Consider the following 22,515-nt stretch of genomic DNA (forward strand, 5'->3'; position numbering starts at 1 on the left):
CTCCCTGACATCTACCCATCCGTCTTTCTCTATCTATCTATCTATCTATCTATCTATCTATCTATCTATCTATCTATCTATCTATCATCTATCTATCCCCTACTCCTAAGCTGCCCTTGGCTTTTCCCTTTCTTTTCATGAAAACCTGCCCATGTGTGTGTCTATATGAGCAAGGCATCATTTCTCACTGGACTAATGCTCTCTGCATCTAATATTTATATTTATATGCTTCTTCCTATTAGTTTTTGTCCACAAAATCCTGATTCTGTGACCAAGTATTCACCTTTACATACTATAAACATTTAGAATGACGTGTACATATGGGTCTTTTGTTGGGTTGGTTTTGAGTCAGGATTTCATGTATACCAGGCTGTGCCTAGAACTCTCTCACCAAAGATGACCTTGAACTTTGGATTATTCTGCCTCCACCTCCCTAGTGCCAGGATTACAGGCACGTATACTACATCCAGTTTAATGAAGCATAGAATATGTCAAAACCAGGGTTTTACGCATGCTAGGTAGGCATTTACCAAATGGGCTTTAGCCTTGGCTAGCTTGATATTTAAAAGCCTAGGGATCTCAGGACAGTGGAGGGATATTCAGTACAGTAAAATTGCACATTTTCCTGTTTTCTTTTTCTTATCCAGGGAGCCTTGTCTGTTAAGTAAGCTGACATTAATGAGAGACCATGGTTAGGCTGAAAAGCAAGACTTGAGCCGTCTGTTATACCTCTGATGATTTGGTTATCATCATCTACTCTGACAGGGAAAGTCGTGGTTTAATTACCCAGCCTCTTTCTCAGAGCCAACCAGTGAGTTACTGGGTATTCTGACAGGCCAATGAGATCAGGAACCACTAGTAAAAGTGGCTAGCCGACAATTAGTGGGTGCTAGTAACTACTCGATAAAGGTTGTTGGAATTGAGACTGATGCTCAGGGTTCTTTGCTGGAGATGAGAAGAAGCACTGGGATTATTCTTGACACACCATGCCCTTCGTGAGACACGCGCCTTAAGCCTGCTCTCTCCATATACCAAGAAGTGTCAGGTCATGAGGATTGTCCGTTTCACAATCTCAATCAGAAGTGGTGACATACTTGCTTGTCTTCCTTCCAGTTAGAACTGGATGGAGTTTCTTGAGGTGCTGGAAGGATTGTGCAACACGGCAGCAGAAAGAGGTAAGTCACCTCACAGGTATGCTTAGCTGGAATCCAAAATTCAGGTATCCAGACTGATACATAAGAGGATTATGCCTCACTGGGAAGTTCAGTAGGAAAGATCCTACAAGTGTTTCCTTGATGTTGGGTTATATGGTGAGTAGTCTATGAGAGACAACTAATAATATTTGACTTGCAGGAAGACAGTCATATGATTCAGCTACCTTTAGGGGTAAGAGAAAAAGCTTTAAAAAGTAAACTAACAGCTAGTAACTAAGGGGATTGCAAGCACTCTCAAACCTCAAGTTTAGTTCTACGGTGTAATTGAAACATGAAAATCAAATGCAGTACCTTCTCTCCGTAGCCTCTATCTTTGGTCATCATTTCCCTGAGGGTCTGTAAGACTTTAATGCACAGTTTCTCTTCATTCTCCTCTAGCAGCTGCTTGGTATGCTTTATTAGCCTGAATGAAAGAAAAGCACAGGTCACGTCCGGAAAAAAATCCTCCAGCTAAAGACCTTGCATGAGAAACCTGGTTGAACTATTCAGGTAAAGAGCAAGTTTTCTTAAGGGTTCCAACTTTAAATACACTTCAAGCCATCCATGCGCTTAAGAACCAGTCAGCAGCTATGTCTCACAGGCGACACCTGCTGGCTGGGGACAGATGACAGGCTGACAAGGCAGGAGTTGGCCACAGTCTCTGGAGAAATTATACCAAGCTGAGAAAGCAGCAGACAGAGCCCTATTCATAAGCATGCCAGTTTCTCCGCTGAGGATTGCTGCTGATATATACCAATAGAATATTTTTAAAAACCTCATGAAGTTGGTGGATGTGCAAACGCACACTTTCTGTATCCATAGTCTCGTCTTCAGAGGAGCTCCTAGGGCAGAGCCCACCTTCAAGCCAGACGACTAATCTCCCGGTGAAAATCAAATGGGGATGTCTTATCATAAAACCACCAGTTTCTTTTCAGATTATGCCCCATGGAATAAACTGGGAAGCTAAAATGTTAGGAAATGATAGCGAGATCATGGGAGGTCCAAGACTTTTGAGAGCCTGGAGGGCCACGACCTTTTGTTTGCTTGTACTATGCATCGTAGATATTTGCTCCCAACTTGTTGACTGGAGAAAAACATGAACAGGCATGCAATTCAAATTGGCGGGGAGTGTCAGTAAATAGGATCTAGTAGACAAGTTTACTTTGGGATGGTCAGAACAGGGCTCTAGTATCTGACTTGAATCCACAAAGTTAAAAACTGGCCATCGGCTCCAGCTCCAGAACAGGGGGGCTTGGACTGGTCATCAGGGCTTTCTGGCTACTGACCACTCCGGAAGGGAGGCTGCTTACTTGCAAATGAAACCGCCACTCTCGCATTTCCTCCTGGCATCTGTGTTCTCAGGGAAAAGCAGTTCTGGTCTGTGTAGAACATCCACAAGTACAGACAACTCGGCCTGGACCAGGGGCCTGAGCCGGTCCTCCAGGGCAGATACGATGTCCTGGAAGGAAAGCATCACTTGGTCAGCAGCTCAGACGGAAGCTGGCTAACAAGACACTATCTCTGCCTACGCATGTGGCACGGGCTAGGCTGTGTTAGCTTAGCTTTCTTACTGCCTCCCATTACTTGCAGTTATCAGACACTGTCCACTGGGTACCAGAAGCATTGCATCCCAACCCAGAAAACAAACAAATCAACACCTTCTCCACCCCTTCATCTGAGACAATTTTAGGCTACTCAAGGGCCAGCCTGCATATTTACAAGTTTAAGGATGTGAAAAGAGGTCTACAGTATGAGTTTAAAATACTCAGGGAATAGTCTGGATTCTGTGACACTGTTTTAAAGAACAATATCCATATCTACAAAATACATACTACTAATCCACCACCACTGGGTTTCTCTGGGCAGTGGGATCACATGGGATTTTAATATCCTTCCACATAGTTACTAGTGCTGTCTGATTCTTTACAATGAGCAGCATTTACACAATAAAGTTATATAAACAAGAGCACACAAATGAATGAACATGCTGTATCAACATGCTAAATACATGTACCCTGATAGCATGATGGTCTTCAAATGCAAAACACACAGCTGTAGGAAAGGAAAACAGAGAGAAGTTGAAAGGGCTCCCAACCCAACACAACAAACACCATTTAAAGGCAAATGATAGGAAACAGACAAGGAATCATCTTCAAAAGATGCATCAGCCTGGGCCATGGCTTGTAGCCTGTCCCAGGGCTTGTGGAATCAGACTTTAACTGGCAGCATGCTAAGACGGGACAGCACAACACAAGGGGATTTGCATGGGAAGAGATGCCTCACTTCAATATTTTAACCTGTTGAGGGTTTCAAAAAAAGGAATTAAAAGGTATTTTATCCAGTAACAAAAATTAAACCACATAAAAATAGTCTTAGCTTATGTTTAAGAGACTCCATGAAATGGTAACAGCTCAAAAATGTTTAGGACACACAGAAAGGGATGCAGGATTAGAAAATTTTTCCTGGTGGGAGAAAGGGGTTTCCAACAAAAACTGTAAGAAATCAGGACACAGATTCTCTAACTCATATGACTTTCATGGGAGTTAAGAAGAGGTTCTCACTAGCTTCCCTAAGAGCATGCCTTTGGGGACAATTCTTTCTCTCCTCTATTCCCCTTCTCTTCACACCCTACTGGTCCCAAGTCCAACCCAAACGAAAGCACTGACATGGCGTGGAAGTAATTCTCGAAAACTGTATAAACATATTGCATAAAATCTTGCATCTTTTGAGAAGTCTGGACTTTACACTGAAATTTGTTTGCATTGTATTTTCAAATGTATGACATTTAGCAGTAAGAGAGTAAGAACAAGAGAGAGGAGAGAGTGGGAGTGACACGAGAGAGAGAGAGAGATGGAGACAGAGAGAGAGAGAGAGAGAGAGAGAGACAGAGAGACAGAGAGAAACAGATGCCAAAGCAATGAGCTGGGGAAGGTGCTAATGTCGAGGGAGCAAGCGTCTAGATGAGAATTAGTTATAGACATGGTTAGCTGGCAAGAGCTGTCCTTATCACAAGTTTTGCTGCACGAGGGCATCTAATGATGACAGGAACTCGGGGGTAATGTATAACTGCAAGATCAGATCTTTTCAAGCACTGACAAGTCTTTACAGCAAGTTATGACCTACCTATGGCATCTACTCCACTTCCCAGGATAGACTTACTCAATCTAAGAGGCAAAAAACTAATGTGTTTGCAGATAACTGACATGGACTGCTTTCCAGAAAATACTATCTGATCATGGAGTGTTGAGTCTGTTATTCCTCACCTTTCCAAAGCACAGAAAGTCCAGAAACGGTCCTTCGGAATCAAAGTTACATTTGCTTAAGAATGCCTCTACCACAGGAAGGACTTCAGTCCTTATCTTGCCCGGGAAGCTCTATAGGCCTCTTAGCTGCAAGGGCGGAAGTCGTACCCCTCATGTGTTCGGTACAATAGTCTTTACAAAGGATGTTTCCTACTCTTTGCCTCTTTAAATCTGATCTTGGCTCAATGTTCCTTCCTCAGCCAAGCATCGCTCATTCCTACCCTAACCACAGTCAAGATTAGGTCTTCTGTTGGCCCTTTAGGTTTTACATGTGTAATCAGCCGATTAATGGCCTTGTCTCCTCCAAATCTGGGGATCTCTGAAAGGGGGAGATCACTTAGGGCTTTTCTCACCACTGCACATCACCAGCACCCAGGGCTGATGGGTCAATTGATAAATTTATTTGTCTTTATGTCAGTTATGGACCCTCACAGTGACTTAATTCCTTCTCCAAAGGAAAGTAACATTTCTCCATAGCAGTAACCTTAGTTATTGTAACAGAAGCCCTGGAGTGCTCACTATACTACATCTCTGGCACCGTTCAAGGGCGTGTGTTTTCCAAGGACAGCCATTACCAAACACTCTACTCTACACACTGCATAACATGGCACTGACATCTTTCCCATTGTATAGTAGCTTGACTTCCCTTCTAAGACATTAAGTGCACCTCTGAGGCTGCACTGACCAACAGAGGGCAGCAGAATTAATGTCAAGTAGCATCTTTAAAGTTGGGTGAGAAGGACAAAACAGCTTTCAGGAGGCCCTAGAAATATTCATAGACTCCGCTGTCGCGATGGGAGGAAGCCCAGGTCACAGGGAGGTTCACGGGGATTTCGGACAATAATACAGCTAATGCTCAGTCAGTTGTCTAGCAGGGGAGTGGCCCCCTTCAGGTGCTTTTGTTTACCAATGACTTTGTCCTCCTGGCCTAACAGATCTCTCTCTGTAAATGAATTTGTATGTTTTGTGACTTGAGAAAATACAATTGTGATGGTCAAGTTAATCTCGACTTCCTTCAGCATTGGACATTACCTGCAATCTCTCGATGATATTTCGGTAGTCTCTAGAAGCTGCCAGAACAGAGTCTCGACGAGCAGCGTTGCGGGCCGATAGCCGCCAGTTCATGGCTGTTTTCTGCACAATGTTGTGGGACTTCAGGAAGAGGTTGTTGACTTGGCTGTCCAGGTCAACAGGAATGGCTATGGCCCGGCTCTTGGCTGGAAGAGAGACAGATGACTCATGAGTCCATGGCTTTCAGAGTGGCAGGATACGGGTTTGAATCCCCAGCAGCCACTGGGCTGATTCTGCCATGCCTCCAGTGGGCAAGCATGTACGGTATGGTGAAGACAGAGAGGGAGCTCAACCTTTAACTGCCATTTAGTTCAGGATTTCCCAAGGCGAATCCTACGGACAGGAGCAACCGTAAACACTAAAATGGTTCCAAGAGATAAAGCTTGGGGAAGACATAGGAACAGTTCAATGTCAGTTTGCTTTTTGAACAAATGGTTTCCTACAAATGCCCACATGTTTGTACATCTTAACAATTATCTAGACAACTTGCTAGGTCAGGGATTTTTTTTTTTTTAAATCTGTTGTCCTATATCACAGCCTATAAAAACTGACTTCTGCTGACCGGGACACAAACAGCATCTGCCCTGTAGGCTCTTCCTTCCCTCCCTAAAAAGAAGGACACACTCTCAACATGAGGAAACAGTGAAATCCACCACAGGGACGTTTGAAAGGACACATGGCCAGCACTTGTTTATCAAGACTGTCAAGGTCATGAACAACAAGGAAAAAGCAAGAAACTGTCACAGACCAGACTGGAGAGCTGACAACTGCTTGGGAGACAGGTGTGAGGGTGTACCCAGGTGCAGAAAAATGAGTCATGGAAACGTTAGTGAAAACCCGAATCAAGCCTAGACTTTGGCTGGTGACAATTGTGTCACTGTTGCTCAAGGAGATGTCACTAACAGAGGAAAGGGTGAGAAGGACACGGGAACCCACTGCATCTTCTTCATAACATCCCCAGGGGTATGAAAGTCATACTACATAGGAGCTAAGCTAAAAGGCTAAGATGAACACTTCTGTGTGGGGAATTCTTTCCAAATGAAAGGAACCATTTCCTATCTTCAGTGCTTCAAAACACCGGAGATAAAGTGTCGTCCATTGCCTGTATCTAACTGTAAGAAGAGCTGCAGCATTCTGAAGGATGCGCTAGAGAGCGACTGTTTTTATCTCAATAGAACACATAAGGCACAGGGAAAAACCAACAGCCAGTCAATGAATTCCTAACAACTTACTCTATTAAGTGGAAAACCATGGGAGAAAAATACAATATAAAAATAAAAAGCAGGACACCTGGCTTACACTCATCTCTGTTAGAAAACTTGTGCACCAGGACCCAGAGAGATGGCTCAGCGGTTAAGAGCACTGGGCTGCTCTTTCAGAGGACCCAGGTTCAATTCCCAGCATCCACATGGCAGCTCACAACTGTAACTCTAAGGTCTGACACCCTCACACAGACATGTATGAAGGCAAAACACCAATGCACACAAAATAAAAATAAATAAATTAAGAAAATCTGTGCCCTGGCTAAGCTATCTAAAACTGAACAAGATATAAGGGGAGCCAGTCAAGAACAGTTTTAGTCAGTCAGGAGGAGGCCGTTGCCAAAGGGCACAGCACTGGTATTTGGGAGTGAATAGGATGGACTCTTTTTATGCCTTTGCACAAGTATCAACTCTGTTTTGGTTTTTGTTTCCTTGCCTTTCTGGGGACTGCAACCAGGGCCTCATGCAGATGAAGCGCGCTCTCTACCACTGAGCTGTGTTCTGGCTTTCCCTGTGTTGTTACTGCTGTGGAGATGACTGAATGGTGTAGCCTCTCTAATCAAATGTACCATCAAGCCAATGGCTTCCTTGAGTTTGAATCAACTAACTTATGGGGCAAGGGCTCAGTCAGACATTTCGGCGTGTCACGTCTCTATAAACTGCTGTCAAGTCTGAAGAAAGTAGAAGGCCACTCAGGCACTCTCTCAGCCTAATCTCTCACAACACACACACGCACGCACGCACGCACGCACGCACGCACGCACACATACATAAACGCATACATGCATACACACAAGCAATACCTGTCACATGAGAGAATAAGAATACAGGAAATCAGGTAGGGCCTAAAAAACTCAACCCAAGGAGCTCTCACAAACATACCCCTTGCTTGTCTAAAAGCTACATCACAGAACACAGAATTATTCATGTGTTTATCTCCTGGTCACTATGGAAACTTTCTTGCCTGTAAAGCACCCATCCGTTCCCAAGGACACCCTTTCTGAGAAGCATTTCTCTTGCTGTTTGTCGGGGTCTGGGGATCTAGTTCAGTCCCAAGACTTCTCACCTGAGGTGGGAAGCCTATTCCTTTGCATAGAACTTATGGAAGGTGGGGGAGGGTTAACATCATAAGTCTGTTTTAAGTAGGTGCCGTAGAAGTAGAAGAAGAAAGGTGGTCAGCAAGGGCAAAGGGAGAAGGCCCAGGATAATGGGCATCCACAGGGTAATCATAATTTATAGCAACTTAACAACTACTTCAAACTAATTAGGAGAAAGAAGTCTGACGTTCTCACCACATGGGGACCTAATTACCCGGACATGCTGTATCCCAGAAATATGTACAATGATGGTACCACTTAAACTTTTCTCAAAGGGTTGGGGTGTAGTTCCATGCTAGAGTGCTTGCCTAACATGGAACGGACGTGTTTAATATTTAGCATCGCAGAAAGAAAAAGGGTGGGGAGGATAATTGCCTTTTAGGATGGGAATCTTGGGGGTTAGAGAGTGAAGGGAGGAAGGAGGACCAGCCACTGCACAGGGAGAGGAAAACAAGGCACCATTTGTGGGAAAGGGTGCTCCTGGGGATCTGGTGGGTGCTTTACGGGAAGAAAGTTTCCATATAGCAAAATGCATCTGTTGGAGTAAACAAACTCAGGCTTTGAATGAGGGACTTCCCGGGGCCTTGAATATCTTCATGGACTGTCACTTGCCAAGAACTGTCTGACTTTGAACTATGGAATCTTATTTTTCAAGGACTTACTGGTTCTTACTGTGCTGGCTTGGCAAAGACAGAGCCTGGGGAATCAAGAAGAACGGGGTCTGGCTTTGTAGCTTCCTTCCTTACAAGAGGCTCAGTAAACAGCGGGAAATTCATCTGCGTTCCACTGTATTCACACTGACTGGGGACCTTACCTACATCAGAGAGCACCCGGATACAGCTCTCCACAGAGGCCTTCTGGCTCGGCATTAACCAGTTGCAGTGGTAAACTCTGAACACACCTTGCAGGAGTTGCACAAAGACAGGTTGGCGCGTCTGTAAGAAGAGACACGGTCAAGAAGATTGTGTGAAGCTCCAATGACCCGAAACACAAGCTAGTGAGAAGACTCCAGAAGGGCAAGGGGCTGGATTCCAGAAACTGTTTGCAGCAGTGTAGATGTTAACTAGCCCCTAGAGAGCCACGTCCTAAAAGGTGGTACCCCGGGAATGAGGTGGGACTGAGGAAGAGGTCCTTCAGACATCGAAAGAATGTCTTGGTGACCTTGACCTCCTCTTTGCTCGTTTTTGCTTTTCTGTTTATGATCGGATGGATAAATCTGGCCCACAGACGCTCCTGCCATGATACGCTCCCTCATCACATGCCCAAAGCACAGGACCAACTGATTGTGAACAGAAAGCTTTTCAAAGCTAATGAGGAAAAAAAAATCCAATCTTTTTCTCTTTGTAAATTATTTCAGGTTTTTCATTGTACTGACAGAAATCTGATAAACACAGAACCTAGATAACAAGAAAAATTTAGGATTATTTTAAAGCAACAACATATTATCACAAATGTGATGCTACTTATTTTTATGCATTTTAAAAGTGATTATTATCTAATTAATTCTGACCACAAGAATCAGTAGTGGAATTAAACTCCCAAAAGCCTTGTCCAGCTACAAACTAGCTCAATTACTTGATGTCAGTGATTTCTCCATGGTGTTAGCTTTATCCAGCATATAAGGTCGATCATAGCAAATTGCCACAAACTTTCCTCCAAGCACTATGTCCTAAGAGCAGAATCCAGACTAGCCTTAGACTCATGATTCTTCTGCCCCAGCTTCCTGCTGGCTGCATTATAGGCACATGTCACCAAGCTCAGCCAGAATTTTTATGTTTAAAACATCTTTTACATTTCTTTATTGTTTATTTATATGCACGCATACGTGCCATGGGAAATCAGTTCTGTCCTTCCAGCATTTGGGCTCTAAGGATCAAGCTTGGGTTACTAGGCATGACGGCAAGTGTCTTTACTCACTGAGCCATGTCACTGGCCCTACAAGCTGTATTGTTAATTCACAAAAATGAAATGCTAAGTGGATGTTAGCCAGAATCTACTCCCTTTCTTACTTAGGGCAGTGTCTTCACCAGCTGAGATGGGCGGTGTTTATAAGTATTTAACGCAGCACACTGGGTACAAGTAAGTTACCATCCTTAAGAAGACCTCTCTGTGAAGGTCTAAGCGTGTAATCCTTTTTAAGTGAGAGAATGCATACATCTACTGAGTTAGATGCTGACTTTCCGAACGCTTTTTAAAATGGCGATTTTTCTCTCTCCCCAGATGATCGCTTTGGACCTACTAGGCAAAGGTAATTGTCAGCGATGAGCTAGACCAGTCATCTGTTCGGGACAGATGGGCCACTCAGCTTCACTAAAAACCAGGGGGATGCAGTGGAGAAAAGTAGTGGGAATTCTAAAGGAATTTGTGTGGTGAAAGAAAAGGAACCGTTCTGGAGGAAAAGAGTCCATTTTTAAGAAACTGAAACAGAGTTAAGAGAAAATTCAGTTTCCTCTGTAAATATGGTTCATGTATCTTCCTTTTAGTACGTATGAGAATACAAGCCAGCATGTCAGGCATGATCTCATTTAGGCCTGGATGATAATTATGTGACACGGAAGTTACCTTTGTGTTATAATGAAAGACAATGGCTAGGGAAGGACAAAATTACCCAAGAGCACTAAGAGGGGCCAGGAGGGTGCTGAGTCAGCCGGTTCCTTCCATTCAGTTCACCCGGGACTGAAATCTTCAGGAAGTGCATCCTGTCCTGCACTCCCACCATCCAGGATGAAGCTACATTACTCACAGAGGTCATGGATGCAGGAAGCCAGAGGAATTGGCAGAGAAAGCTAGAATTAGCTGCTAAGTTTGGTGGCTTTTTCTTAGCTCATGAGTTTACACAGGGGCCCAATCAAGACAGCCAGAGGCCCCGAGTGCTTCCCCCTGGCCAGGCCCTATGCTAAGTGCTTTACAAATATCTCGTCTAGCCTCAGTGTAACTCTGTGAAGAAGGAAGTGACATTATTGTAAATGCTGAACTTGGAATGAGAACCTTAAAGTCTAACTCATGGAGAAGTGTTCCTCCATTGTTCAACTCACTTGAACAAGTGTTTATGAACCATCTTCTTGTTCCTGCCTAGTACCTGGGGATAGAAAAGATGACCTAACGGGTCACCAGTAGCTGTCTCCTAATTGCTAAGTGCAACAGGCAACCTGGTGACTTCAGCTCATTTAACGTCTTAATCAAAATGACAGACAGGGCTATTGTTTGATTGGATGGGTGATCAAGAGCAACACAGGGATCGTGACAGTTGTAGGATTTGTCCACAAGGGGGTACTATCTGAAAGTGGTGGAGGCTTGGATAGGCCAGGGAGACATTGTGGAATGATAGTGGGATAGTGGTTCCTCTCCATCCCTTTCTCCTTCTTTCCTTTCCTTCTTCTCTCTGCCCACCTCTCTCTCACTGCCTCCAGTTCAGTTTTTCAGCTACAGGCAATCCCATTTTCCATCATCAGAACAGAGCTGAAACAAGCGCCTCACTGTGACGTGAAACTGATTTTAGTCATCCAGCACCCCCTTCTTAAGTCTCCCCTTTCCCAGGTCCAGGGGTCCTACTTGGTTCTGAATCCTGCCCTTCCTGCATCTTCCACTAGCCTCTTTCATCTCTTGACCTATTCATGTTCTCCCCAGGCCAGCTGAAATCCCTTCCTCAGTATGGCAAAAACTTAAGTCTCTTTTTAATCTTTGGTCATTACCATTCTTCTGACTCTCAGAAACTCAAGTGCTCACTCAAAAAATTGCTAACTAGGTGCCAGTCAACAAAGCAGTGTCTGGGGGAAAACAGTCTGTGGACTGGCACAGGCAGTCCCATTTTAACCACTGTACTGCAGCTCACCTCACAAGAGCATGGGATGTTGATATTATAGCCCTCATGGGCATCTAAGAAAAGAAGTTCTGAGCCAGGTGTGCTGGAACCCTTGAGAAGGTGAAGCAGGAGGTGCAGGAATTCAAGGCCAGCCTTGGCAACAGAGTGAGTCTGAAGCCACTGGAGGATACATAAGACCGTATTTCAAAATAAAAAGAAGAACGGGAAGAGAAGACATGGGAGACGGGAGGGCGCTGGAAATTCAGTGACCTCTCCATCTTAAAAGAGCTCATATGGGACAGAATGAAGATTTGAATACAATCTGTTTTGCTCTAAAGTCTCCAAAATTCTCCTCTTCCTCCCTGGATTCGACATTTCCAAGCTGACTCTTGGACATTTCGCTGGCAGCTCAAGAGCGCAATATCTAAAGCCAAGTTCATCAGTTCTGTCCCTGGCATATGTGGAGGGAGGGAGAAGGCACGGAGATCTAGCTGGGAAGAAGACATGCCTTTCTAAAGAGAAGGATGGGGGCTACGGGACCAGCACAGGGAACGTTCACTAGCGAGGAGTGGCTCTACGGATGTGGAGCAATGTGGGTGATTGACATTTCATACTACAAGGGAAGCAGATCTGGTCTCACTACCCACTCAGCTTTCCTGCTCGGCACTTAGTGTTGAAGGACAAACACATTGGCCTGGCTGCTAATGGGTTCCTGCTCCACTTCTCAAGTACGTGCAGGCATTCAAAGGTAACATGCACCTACATTCCTCTGTGGCTCAACTGCCGGTGTTGAGTTATTTCTAAACTAAGTTTCTTAACAGTGCTTAAGAATATACTTTACTGAAAAGCTCCTACTTAGCTTTAGGGTTAGACAGCACAGGGCTGAGATCATGGCGATGCCACTTGGCATCCGAGAGCATGGCTGGGAACGCGAGTTGAAGCATCGGGGCTGAGTTTACTTCATGGCAAAATTCCATCTACGTTACAGCCTGTGGTAAGCGCCCATGAATTCTTTTTAAAATTATTTTTATTATTTGTAATTATGTTAAACATATGCACAGGGGCTCCATCCAGCCTAGAGCCAGAGTTACAGTGTGCTGGAGCCACCTGATCGGGGCTGGGAATCAGACTTGGGTCCCCTGGACAAACAGTGCTGAGCCATCTCTCCAATCCTAAAATAATTCTTTTCTACTTACTGAATACGGAAATCCATTATACAAATTTGAGTAGGAATCATTCTTCTCTTGGATAATATACATTACTTTTTTATTTATTTTTATTGGAGAATTTACATTTTATAATATGTCTCTCACTCAGCCATCCTGGTCCAATCGTCAGTCCATGACAAGAACAACTGGTGACTTTCTGGCTATCAGAAATCGAGTGCTGCTTTCACTCTGCAGCCTGGACAACAGGCCTGTGGTCACTGCTGTAGTGACCAGTTCAGACGTGTGTTGTAAAAAGAAAAGTGCTGTTTTCGTTTGAAATAGCAAAGATGTCCCCTGTATCTACAGAGTTCAGGTTTTGACAAGGTGAGTGGCAGAAGCTCTCTGGCAAGACTGCACAGTTGGGAAAGGCCTCAGAGAACCCCACGTGAACTGCGCTGCACAGAGTGGGTGGTAGCAGCCCCTGTGGTCTATTACACCACCTCTCACCTCAGGCACCAGGCACTTCTGAGGAATTCGAGGAGTACATTCTCAGTTAGAAGAGAGTTCTCGGTATTTGGAGATTACCAAAGAGAGGTTGGAATAAAGGAATTTTAGGACAAACCCCTATGTTTTCAGGTACAGTCAGTCTTGAGTATCCTTAGGTTCTCTGTCTGCAGAACTAATCAAGGACTGGATATACCTGAAAAATGAGCAGGTTTGTATGGAATTCACATACATTTTTTTGTCTCAGCCCCTGAACAATATTGTAGACCTACAACTCACGCAGCAGCTGCATGGTATAGCTCATTATAAGTCCTCGAGGGATGACTTAAAAGTCTATCGGAGCAGTGGGAAGGTTTTATACAAATTCTAGTAAATTCTATACAATTACCTCAACATTTAGTACTCAGGACTTAAGCACCCCTGGGTTTAGGTCCGTGAGGACAGGGGAGGTCCCAGAGACAATGTCTATAGCTACTATGGTCAACCATACTTCTGCACCCAAAGGTCCCTGACAAATCGACCTTCCATTCTGACTTTGCAGAGTGGCTCATTTATAGAAGCTACTCCATACTGAAGGCCTGGACTGCAGATGCACACAGGAAAACCCCACCACAAAGGCACTTCTCACCTGCAGAGTGGTACTCTGGTCTGAGAAGGGAGAGCTGAAGAAGGTAGTGACGATGCTCATCACGATTTCAGTGACGTACTTCTCCAGTATCGAGTCTGCGTGTTTCCTGTCGCTTGTGTTGTTACAGGCCTGGAAAACAGTTGGATGCTGGAAGTGAGACACCCAAAGCCACTCCAGAATACTGAGAAATCCACTGCCTCCCCCACTGATCACCAATCGCAGGACAAAGGTAAGGATTTATAGGTCTGAACTTATACCAGAAAGAAGTAATCAGAGCAAATAAATAAGCAAACAAATTCTGCACTGTGGAAAGAGAAGAAAACTCAGCTTGAGTAGCCTGACATAATACAGATGAATAAAATTGGTAAAACTGACATGTCTATCCATCCAACTTCCTGCCTGTACCCACAAGTCGGAAGCCTTGAAGAACAGCAAATGGGACCAGAAGTAGAGTAGCCAATCTCCCTTAAAGGCAAACTGTCTACTCTCTGTCACCCACATAATGAGGAGAGTCAAATGCACCATGAGGCTTTATACTCTTTATACATATAGGATTTTATTGAGATGCCGTTTGCAATAGGAGGCCATAATGTGTAATAGCTGAGCTCACTGGTTTGGAATGAGAAAATGCCTTGGATTTTACCTATCTGCTACTTTTAATATTTTCTGCTTAGAATAACAGCAGCCCTTTATAAGGTTAGAGAATAAATTTGAAAACAAATTAATTAGTTATATACTTTGAGTTATAAAAATCACTTATAATACAAGGTGAAATAAGGAATTATTAAAAAGAAAACACACACACACACACACACACACACACACACACACACAAGCCTCACCCTGCAGATGTCCACGAGGAAATTCTCAAACAATTTCCACATGTGGTTGCTTGTGTAAATCTCTTTCATTTCCACCTCAGTGTCTACATAGCAGTGATTCAGGAAGTTAATGTAAGCGATTTTAACCTGCAGGCAGAAGAAAGCTTGTGTGAAAATCCACTCGGTACCTGAGGAGTCCACGAGCTCCATCCTCCTCACAGTGAGGCTCAGTACGCAGCGTCACTCCACGGCCCCTACTGGCTTTGGCTTCTGTGGCTTTTGATTTTCTAATTTCATAATTATAAAATTCAAAATCATAAGGCTTTAGGGAGAGAATGATTTATGGTCTTGAGATAAAATTTGGTGAAAAAAAAACGCTGACCACGAGAGGCTCAAACTCAACTGAGCTGTTCCTGTTTGTGAAGGCACCGTTAAGTATCACATGGCTCAGGCTGGGAGATGTTTGCAATGAGTGACCAAGGAATACATGACCTATGTCCACACACACATGAATGTAGTGTCTGCAGCAGCACCCTTTATAATGACCATCATGTGGAAACAGCACAAGACTGTATCAGTGACAGCTGAAAAACAAAATGGGATATTTGGATATAAGGAGTATCATTTGGCAATAATCAAGTACCAGTGCATGTAAAAGTTGCATGAGCTGTGAAAAACTATGCTAAGTGCAATAATCCAGCCAGAGCAAGACATCCTGTATGATTTCATTTATACCGAATGACCACAAGAGGCAGAGAAAAATCAGTGATTATGCAGGCCGAGGGAACTGGAAAGAAACAGGGAGAGGCTACGCAGAAGGAAATGGAGAAAACAGTGAAGAGATTTACTTCTTTGTTTGTCTGCCTGAAACAGAGTTTTACTGTGTATTCCTGCATGGAATTTTACCAAGTAGCCCAGGCTAGCCTCACATTCATGGCAATCCTCCTTCCCCTGCCTCCTGAGTGCTAGGATAATTGGCATATACCACCCTACCTGGCTTTGAAGGAAGTCAAATTATCCATCATTTACCTGTAGTTCCCAAATTTTGCATCAAGGCCACTCATTATTTCTGTACTAAGGGTTTTTGCTTGGAAGAATTAACCTAAAGGTGAAGGGTATCTCAACCCACTGGGGTACATCCTCTCTGAGCTGAATTTGTCCCACAGCCCTGAGGCTTTTATCCCATTCTGTGTGAGGAGGCAGAGACTCATTTGCTTCCTGTTCTTTTCACACAAAATCAATATTCAGGAAAACACCAGTGGTGTGAAAAATTTTTGCACCATGAGCTGTATAGGGTGTTAAACCCAAGGGCTCACCAGGCTATGTCTCCATCCAGCTATGGCCCCATGTGTGGCACAGAGCCTGGGAGAAGGGTGCCCTTAGAGCCAAGCTGCTCACCTCGGGGATGCAGTCTTCATGAGTGACCACACGAACGATGTCATCAAGCGGGAGCAAGGAGTTGCACTTGATCTCTGTGTACACATTCTTGCCCTCTGTGCACACGGCCAAGAGCTCCACCAGATGGATGTGGTACATGAGAGGGCTGTTCTCATCCATCCGGTCACGCTCGGACCGCATCATCTGGATCAGAGTCTGGAAAGAGGCTCTGTCGTTGTAGAACACGAGGACATCCTCTCCAGAATTGACAAGCTACACAGGGAAAAAGGGCTCATTGGTGTTCCAAGCTTTCAGGAGTGAGGCAGCCTTACAAAATTCTATGTGTAAAGTAAGACAGACTTACTTTCCCAAGCAAGCCGTGTCTGTACCACTAAACTAATCTAAGCCCCACTTATTTCTGGATGTACCAAACAGCATTTCTTAACAGCGTCATGGGAGTTCAAGTATACAGAAGTCATCAGGGTGATCATATAAATCTACTAGGGGAGACCAGGCTGTACACCAAAACACTCCATGGAGACAGACTGCTAGCCTGTACTCTCGGGTTACTGTTTTCCTAGTTTAAACATTTCCATCTTTTAGTATAGTTTACAAGGCATCCTGATGTGAGTCTTCCATACCACTTCTCATTTCTTTGATCATAAACTATTTACTTCTTAGATGTGTTCCTTTCAGCCCTCATCAAAAAATCAAGGCATTTCAGCTAAGTATGGTGATGCATGGCGATCTGTCTCCCAGAGTGTACCTTCTAATAAATCTATGTTGATTTGACATCTATCCATTTTATCACTATATGAAGTATAAAAGCTTTTAAAAAGCTGGAACAGAAGTCAAAATAAACTCAGTCAATTCTATTCACTCCCTGCCAACATACCTTCAACTCAGTCGGTGCAGGATTTTATTTTTATACTTTGGACCTACTAGGGACGGAGCCAAGGACCTCACGCATGCCATGGTCAAGCACTCTACCACTGTGCTACTTCCCTTTACAGTCTACCTGTTCACTACCAACCAAGTGTGACGAGCTCTAATCGAGGGTATAGATCCCAGGACAGATACTTTTGCTTGGTTACTTAACCTTGTTGTGCCTCAGTTTCTTCTCTAAGTAAAAATAGGGACAAGATATGACCCATGACTCAGGGTTTTGCTGTACAGAATAAATAAGTCCTGACACAAAATTTTCTCAGAACAATATGCAGACTATTGTAGACTTCAAGGAAATGTTAGCTATTACTGTTATTATTGCCTCTTTTAATCCACATAGTACATGAAAACGCTCATTTAGCAGAAATGAGAAGTCTTGAGATATCAAGACATGAGAGCCAATACATGCAAGCCAGTAAACAATGCAGCAGACATTTGCACCCTAGGCTGAGTCGACTCTACTGCTCCTGGAGCCATAGGTGTAGACAGTACAATAAATCCAAACACGGGGTGAGTTTACTCAAATCCTGTGGGAGCCATCACCGTGTTTGCAGGGTGGGCCTTCCTAATCAAAGCCAATATTCATCACAACTTCCGTAAAGAAACAAATGAAACTCTGCCTCTATCCTGCAGACCAGATGCTCCTTGTGAAATATTAAGTCAAAACTGTTCAAGCTAATTAATTGGATGAGTAATTAAATAAAAAAGTCATAATTCCTAGAGAGGAAGCTGTTCTGGCTTACTGTTCGCGCTCACATTTAATCTCCACATAGATTGGTCTAGCATTCATCTTCCTTTTTTCTGTCTGAAGAGTCCAAGCCAAATTGCCTTACAAGTAATAGATTTGCTGCTACCAAGAATCAATCAGACTCTTGCCTAAGCTACAAATGTGAAACTACGCACATGTACAAGTACACCCTTCCCTTCCATATGGCTCCTCAAGAGGGTGCCAAATCACATAGCTAGGACTAACTTAGCTTTCTACAGAACACCAGATGGAGGTAGATAGAAATACGTGGTTGTCACCTCAGCCATGACCATGTCTTGGCACTTTTTAATGAATTTCCCTTCTGCCTTGACAATTGTCTGGAGAAACTTGATGTACTGGACATTCCGACCGTGGGTCTCTATGCAGTGGACGAAGTGCTGGACCACTCTCTCGTTGATCTCACTGCACAGCTGGAAGTTGTTCATGAAGATGTGCTGCATGGTCACTGCCTCCAGGATCTGGGAACAGACAAGGATTGCGCATAAGGATGGGGTCAGAAAGAGCCCAGAGCAGGTTAAAACATGAGCTAACCAAGGCTACTAAAACCCAGAAGCACTTGTCCATGTGAGCATGCTTCTTACTCTTGCTTCACGCTATTCCATTTGCTAGCAAACATCATGTTTTTACAAGACACTGTTAAACGGCTTCTGAAAAGGTGCTGTGTGTATTTTATAGTGCAGTCCAGCTGTTCTAGATTTATGTGTATAAGTGTTTTGTCTGCATGGATGCATGTACACTTCGTGTGTGCCTGGTGAATGCTGAAGTCAGAAGAGGGTGTCGGATCCTCTGGAACTGGAGTTACAAATGGCTGTGAGCCACCATGTAGGTGCTAGGAACTGAACCCTCGACCTCTGCAAGAGCAAGACGTGCCCTAAGCACTGAGCTATGCCTCCTGCCCAATAGTTATTTTACAGCCCTGTCAACAATCTTTTTAATTTGAGTCCAATCTTGTTTGTCAATTTACATTTGTCTGATAACTCACAATAGTGTAAAGGCCTTGTTTTATCAACTAGCTGTGTTCAAGTTTTAACCTATTTTTTTTTAAAGAAAGGCTCTCTTTCATTTCCCTAACAGACTTATTAAAAAATTAAGTGGCTTTTAGACATAAAGCAAAGAAAACCAGCCTACAAATCGCAATCCCAGAACATAGACAACAATGAGGACTCTAAGAGAGACATATATGGATCTAATTTACATGGGAAATAGAAAAAGACAGGATCTCCTGGGTGGATTGGGAGCATGGGGACCTTAGGAGAGGGTTGAAGGGAGGGGAGAGGAAGGGAAGGGAATAGAGAAAAATGTAGACCTCAATAAAATCAATAAAAAATATGATATAAAATACAATTAAAAAATAAAGATGCTGGGTATAAATTCTTTGCTGAACATATGTAATGCAAATGTCTTCTCCCACTCTGTGTCTTGCTCTTGGCTGCTCTCAATGGCATCTTGTGAATGGAAACTAATTTTAACAATGTTCGATTAATTTTTCCTTGTGTTCTTTGAACACTGGAATGTGGCTCACCACAGAGTCATGAAGACATCCCATGGTATGCTCTAGGAACTTTGCTTTGCATATTTTATACAGAGTTACTCATAGATACTGAGTTTTAAGATTTATATAAGGTAGATGCTACTATCTTTTGCCCCCCTTTTTAACATAACAAAGAGTACACATAACTCTATTACCTAGAAATCCTTTCAGAGAGCTCCAGTTGTTTTATGCATGACAAAGATATATTTTGCAGTGTTATTTACAAACCCCAAAACTAGACAGTGACTAACTATTCACTAAAAAGGAAGTGAACTTTAAGTTACAGCCATTTTATCAAATGCCACTGAGCCATGGAAGACAGTGAGAAAAATGCTTATCTATGGTTTACAAAGGCATCAGTGATGTGTTAAACAGAAAAAAAAAATGCAGTATGTAAGATAGTACATGAAGTGTGAAGGCATCTTAAAGAAAATGTGCTATATTCACTTACTGTATCTAGGAATATGTACTTAACACACAAGCTATATAGAAATGTTTTGTGGGCATATTACATAGTTAGCTAAGTACTAAGACTTCTCACGCTTGTAATGGTAATCGTGATGCATTAATGTTATTTAGGAAAAGATAGAAATACAGCTTCTTTGCCCTTACTACTTTCCTCCTTTATACCCATGGCTCACAATATGGAGTACTTATGTCCTGAGAGTTGGCCACAATGCTCTCCTTTGGAATGAATGCTACATTCTAACAAGTCCCAGAAACCACAATATCTAAGGACAACTGGTTCCCCACAGTCCTCCCAATACAGGGTTGCCCAGAGGCTTCCTAGCTCACCCCTGGGTTGAGAAACAGGTTTATGTGTTTATGTAGCAAGGCTTGATTCTGCTGGTTGCCTGCACAGAAATTCTGCAAGAATTCATGAGCCAGCCTCATTATCTCCTGCATCTTGGTGTCTTCCGCCTGTGTGGGAGGAGAAACAAGAAGAGCATTTATTGTAAGGCTTCTACTCCATGCTTTTACCTTCTACCAAGATGGCATCCAGAGGTGTGTGCCCAAGGCACTGTGGGTAGAGTGAGGTGCTTGTATGACCCACTGAGAAGCAGCCAGGACCAGACAGATTTATGTGCCCTGTAACTGAAAACGAATTCTTTCCTACTGGTCACTAGCACAAACACAAAGATTTTGCATAGGAAAAGGCCATGGAGTCAAAGTTAACAGAAGGATCCCATTGTCTACTGTGACTGAATTTCTGAATCCCTACTCTGAATTTCGACTTTGGAGAACAAGTGCTGACTACAAAGAAGGACCCATTTCATCCCTGCTGCTAAGTCCTCAGCTCATCTGCTGACTTTTTAAGAGTTTACCAATTGTCAAATATCTGGGAGGAGACGAAAAATGGTCAAATTATAAATTAGGATAACTGTACTGGTTTATCCCCTTTCTCTGCAACCCTAAACTTATCTGTAAATGAAGATTTAGCTTTTCATTCTGAAAAATGGGACAGTATCTGCCCTGGGCATGCCACATGGTTGGCCATGTAACTCTTCCATAATTCAGACTCTGTGATTTTCCCATTACCACCTTTACTGTTAGTAAAGAGTAAAATATTGTTACAAAACAGAAAACCTACTGTCATTCTGCCCAGCTCTCAATCACAAACATTTGAGGCAGTGAAAGGAGATTGAGACTTTCCAAAGTGGAAGTCACCATTCACATCCTCCTGCCAACGGTCTGCTAATGCATCTCGTATCTATCACTTCCTCCTGGAGGCAGGAGACCGGCAACAAGGATGAAGACCCTCACACTGTCTGCGACATGGACTTCCTAGCTGTGTGGCCTAGAACAAGTTACTTCAATACTCTGTGTCTCCATTTTCTCATCCGTAAGTGGAGACACAGTACAGTCACAAGGAGGGTGAAAAGAGAAAGTCCACGTGGAGTGCTTAGGCAGGCGCGGCGAAGTACGAGTCAGCTATGCAGCTATGGCTTCTGGTTTGAACGGAAAGAGAAAGGCAGAAAAATTTTTGGATTAGTGAGTCAAGAAGTTAAACCCAAAACATTGTGGGTACTTATGTAACTATCTGGAAATGCAGCAGCTATTCTGAGCTGACATGCTAGGCACAAACAGGCAGAGGGTTGGAAGTGGTCCATTTTTATAGCTTGTCAACTCTGGCCTAAAAAGTAACCCAACCCTGGGAGAAGACAGGACAAACCCATCAGGAGCAAGTGGTACAAGGATCATGAGCAACCAGTTATGGTAATCAAACAAAACCAGAAGAACAATGGAATGCTCATAACAAGTTTCTGTAGGTGGGAGTGGGTACTATGCCTACCTCTAATTTGGGGGCAAAAGTTTTAGATGTAAAACACTAGAGGACTCAGGAGAGAGGGATACTGCTGATTGAGACGGGCAACCTTGAAAGTCCTGTATGCTTCCATTTCTTCTACTAAAATAAAGAATCTGCTAAGTTCAAGGCAGCAAAGAGCTTCTGGGGTTTAAAGAGTATTTTCACAAGGTGGGTAGGCTTGGAAGAAATTGTGTGACAAGATGTTACTTGCTGGGAATCTCTAGCATTCTCACAAACTGGGATGTCTGTGCTCTTTCCACAGTGAGTGAGCACACACACACACACACACACACACACAGAGAGAGAGAGAGAGGGAGGGAGAGAGAGAGAGAGAGAGAGAGAGAGAGAGAGAGAGAGAGAGAGAGAGAGAGAGAGAGAGAGGAGAGAGAGGAGAGAGAGAGAGAGATCTGCCAAAGTGACACCAACTCAAAATTAATCTGGTAATACATACTTTAACATTGCTTTATGAATGGTTATCACTAAAGTCAAGGACCAAGCTATGGCCATACAATCATCTTCCCATACTACTCACTGGAAAAGTGTGGAAGACATGCATACTTGTATTAACTCCAAGTTTAACTCCAAGTTACCAACAAGTCTGATGTCCCAGAAGGATGCACTTTGTGCTTTCCTTGTGGCTGGGAAAATATATAACTCGCTTGATAACTTCTCTCTGACTAAGAAGTTAGCTTCTGTGTATGGCACTATCTAGATTAGCAGACCCAGACTGCACTGGGGAGCAGAGCTGGTCCTATTC

At 43.5% G+C, this 22,515-nt stretch overlaps 1 protein-coding gene across 8 annotated transcripts in view; it reads right to left on the reverse strand.

Moving 5' to 3' along the window:
• Itpr1 (inositol 1,4,5-trisphosphate receptor type 1) overlaps positions 1-22,515 on the reverse strand; it is a 338,451-nt gene that overhangs the window by 128,955 nt on the left and 186,981 nt on the right. For all 8 annotated transcript variants that reach the window (XM_038318103.2, XM_038318102.2, XM_038318101.2 and 5 more), the window contains 9 exons: positions 20,246-20,371; positions 18,177-18,377; positions 16,227-16,478; positions 14,850-14,975; positions 14,008-14,136; positions 8,740-8,860; positions 5,528-5,712; positions 2,504-2,652; positions 1,506-1,617 (listed from right to left, as the gene is read on the reverse strand). In XM_038318103.2, coding sequence (XP_038174031.1) covers positions 1,506-1,617; positions 2,504-2,652; positions 5,528-5,712; positions 8,740-8,860; positions 14,008-14,136; positions 14,850-14,975; positions 16,227-16,478; positions 18,177-18,377; positions 20,246-20,371 — 1,401 coding nt within the window. The remainder of the gene's footprint in view (positions 1-1,505; positions 1,618-2,503; positions 2,653-5,527; positions 5,713-8,739; positions 8,861-14,007; positions 14,137-14,849; positions 14,976-16,226; positions 16,479-18,176; positions 18,378-20,245; positions 20,372-22,515) is intronic.

This window comes from Arvicola amphibius, chromosome 2 (assembly GCF_903992535.2).
Source record: "Arvicola amphibius chromosome 2, mArvAmp1.2, whole genome shotgun sequence".
In the NCBI taxonomy this organism is placed as follows: Eukaryota; Metazoa; Chordata; class Mammalia; order Rodentia; family Cricetidae; genus Arvicola; species Arvicola amphibius.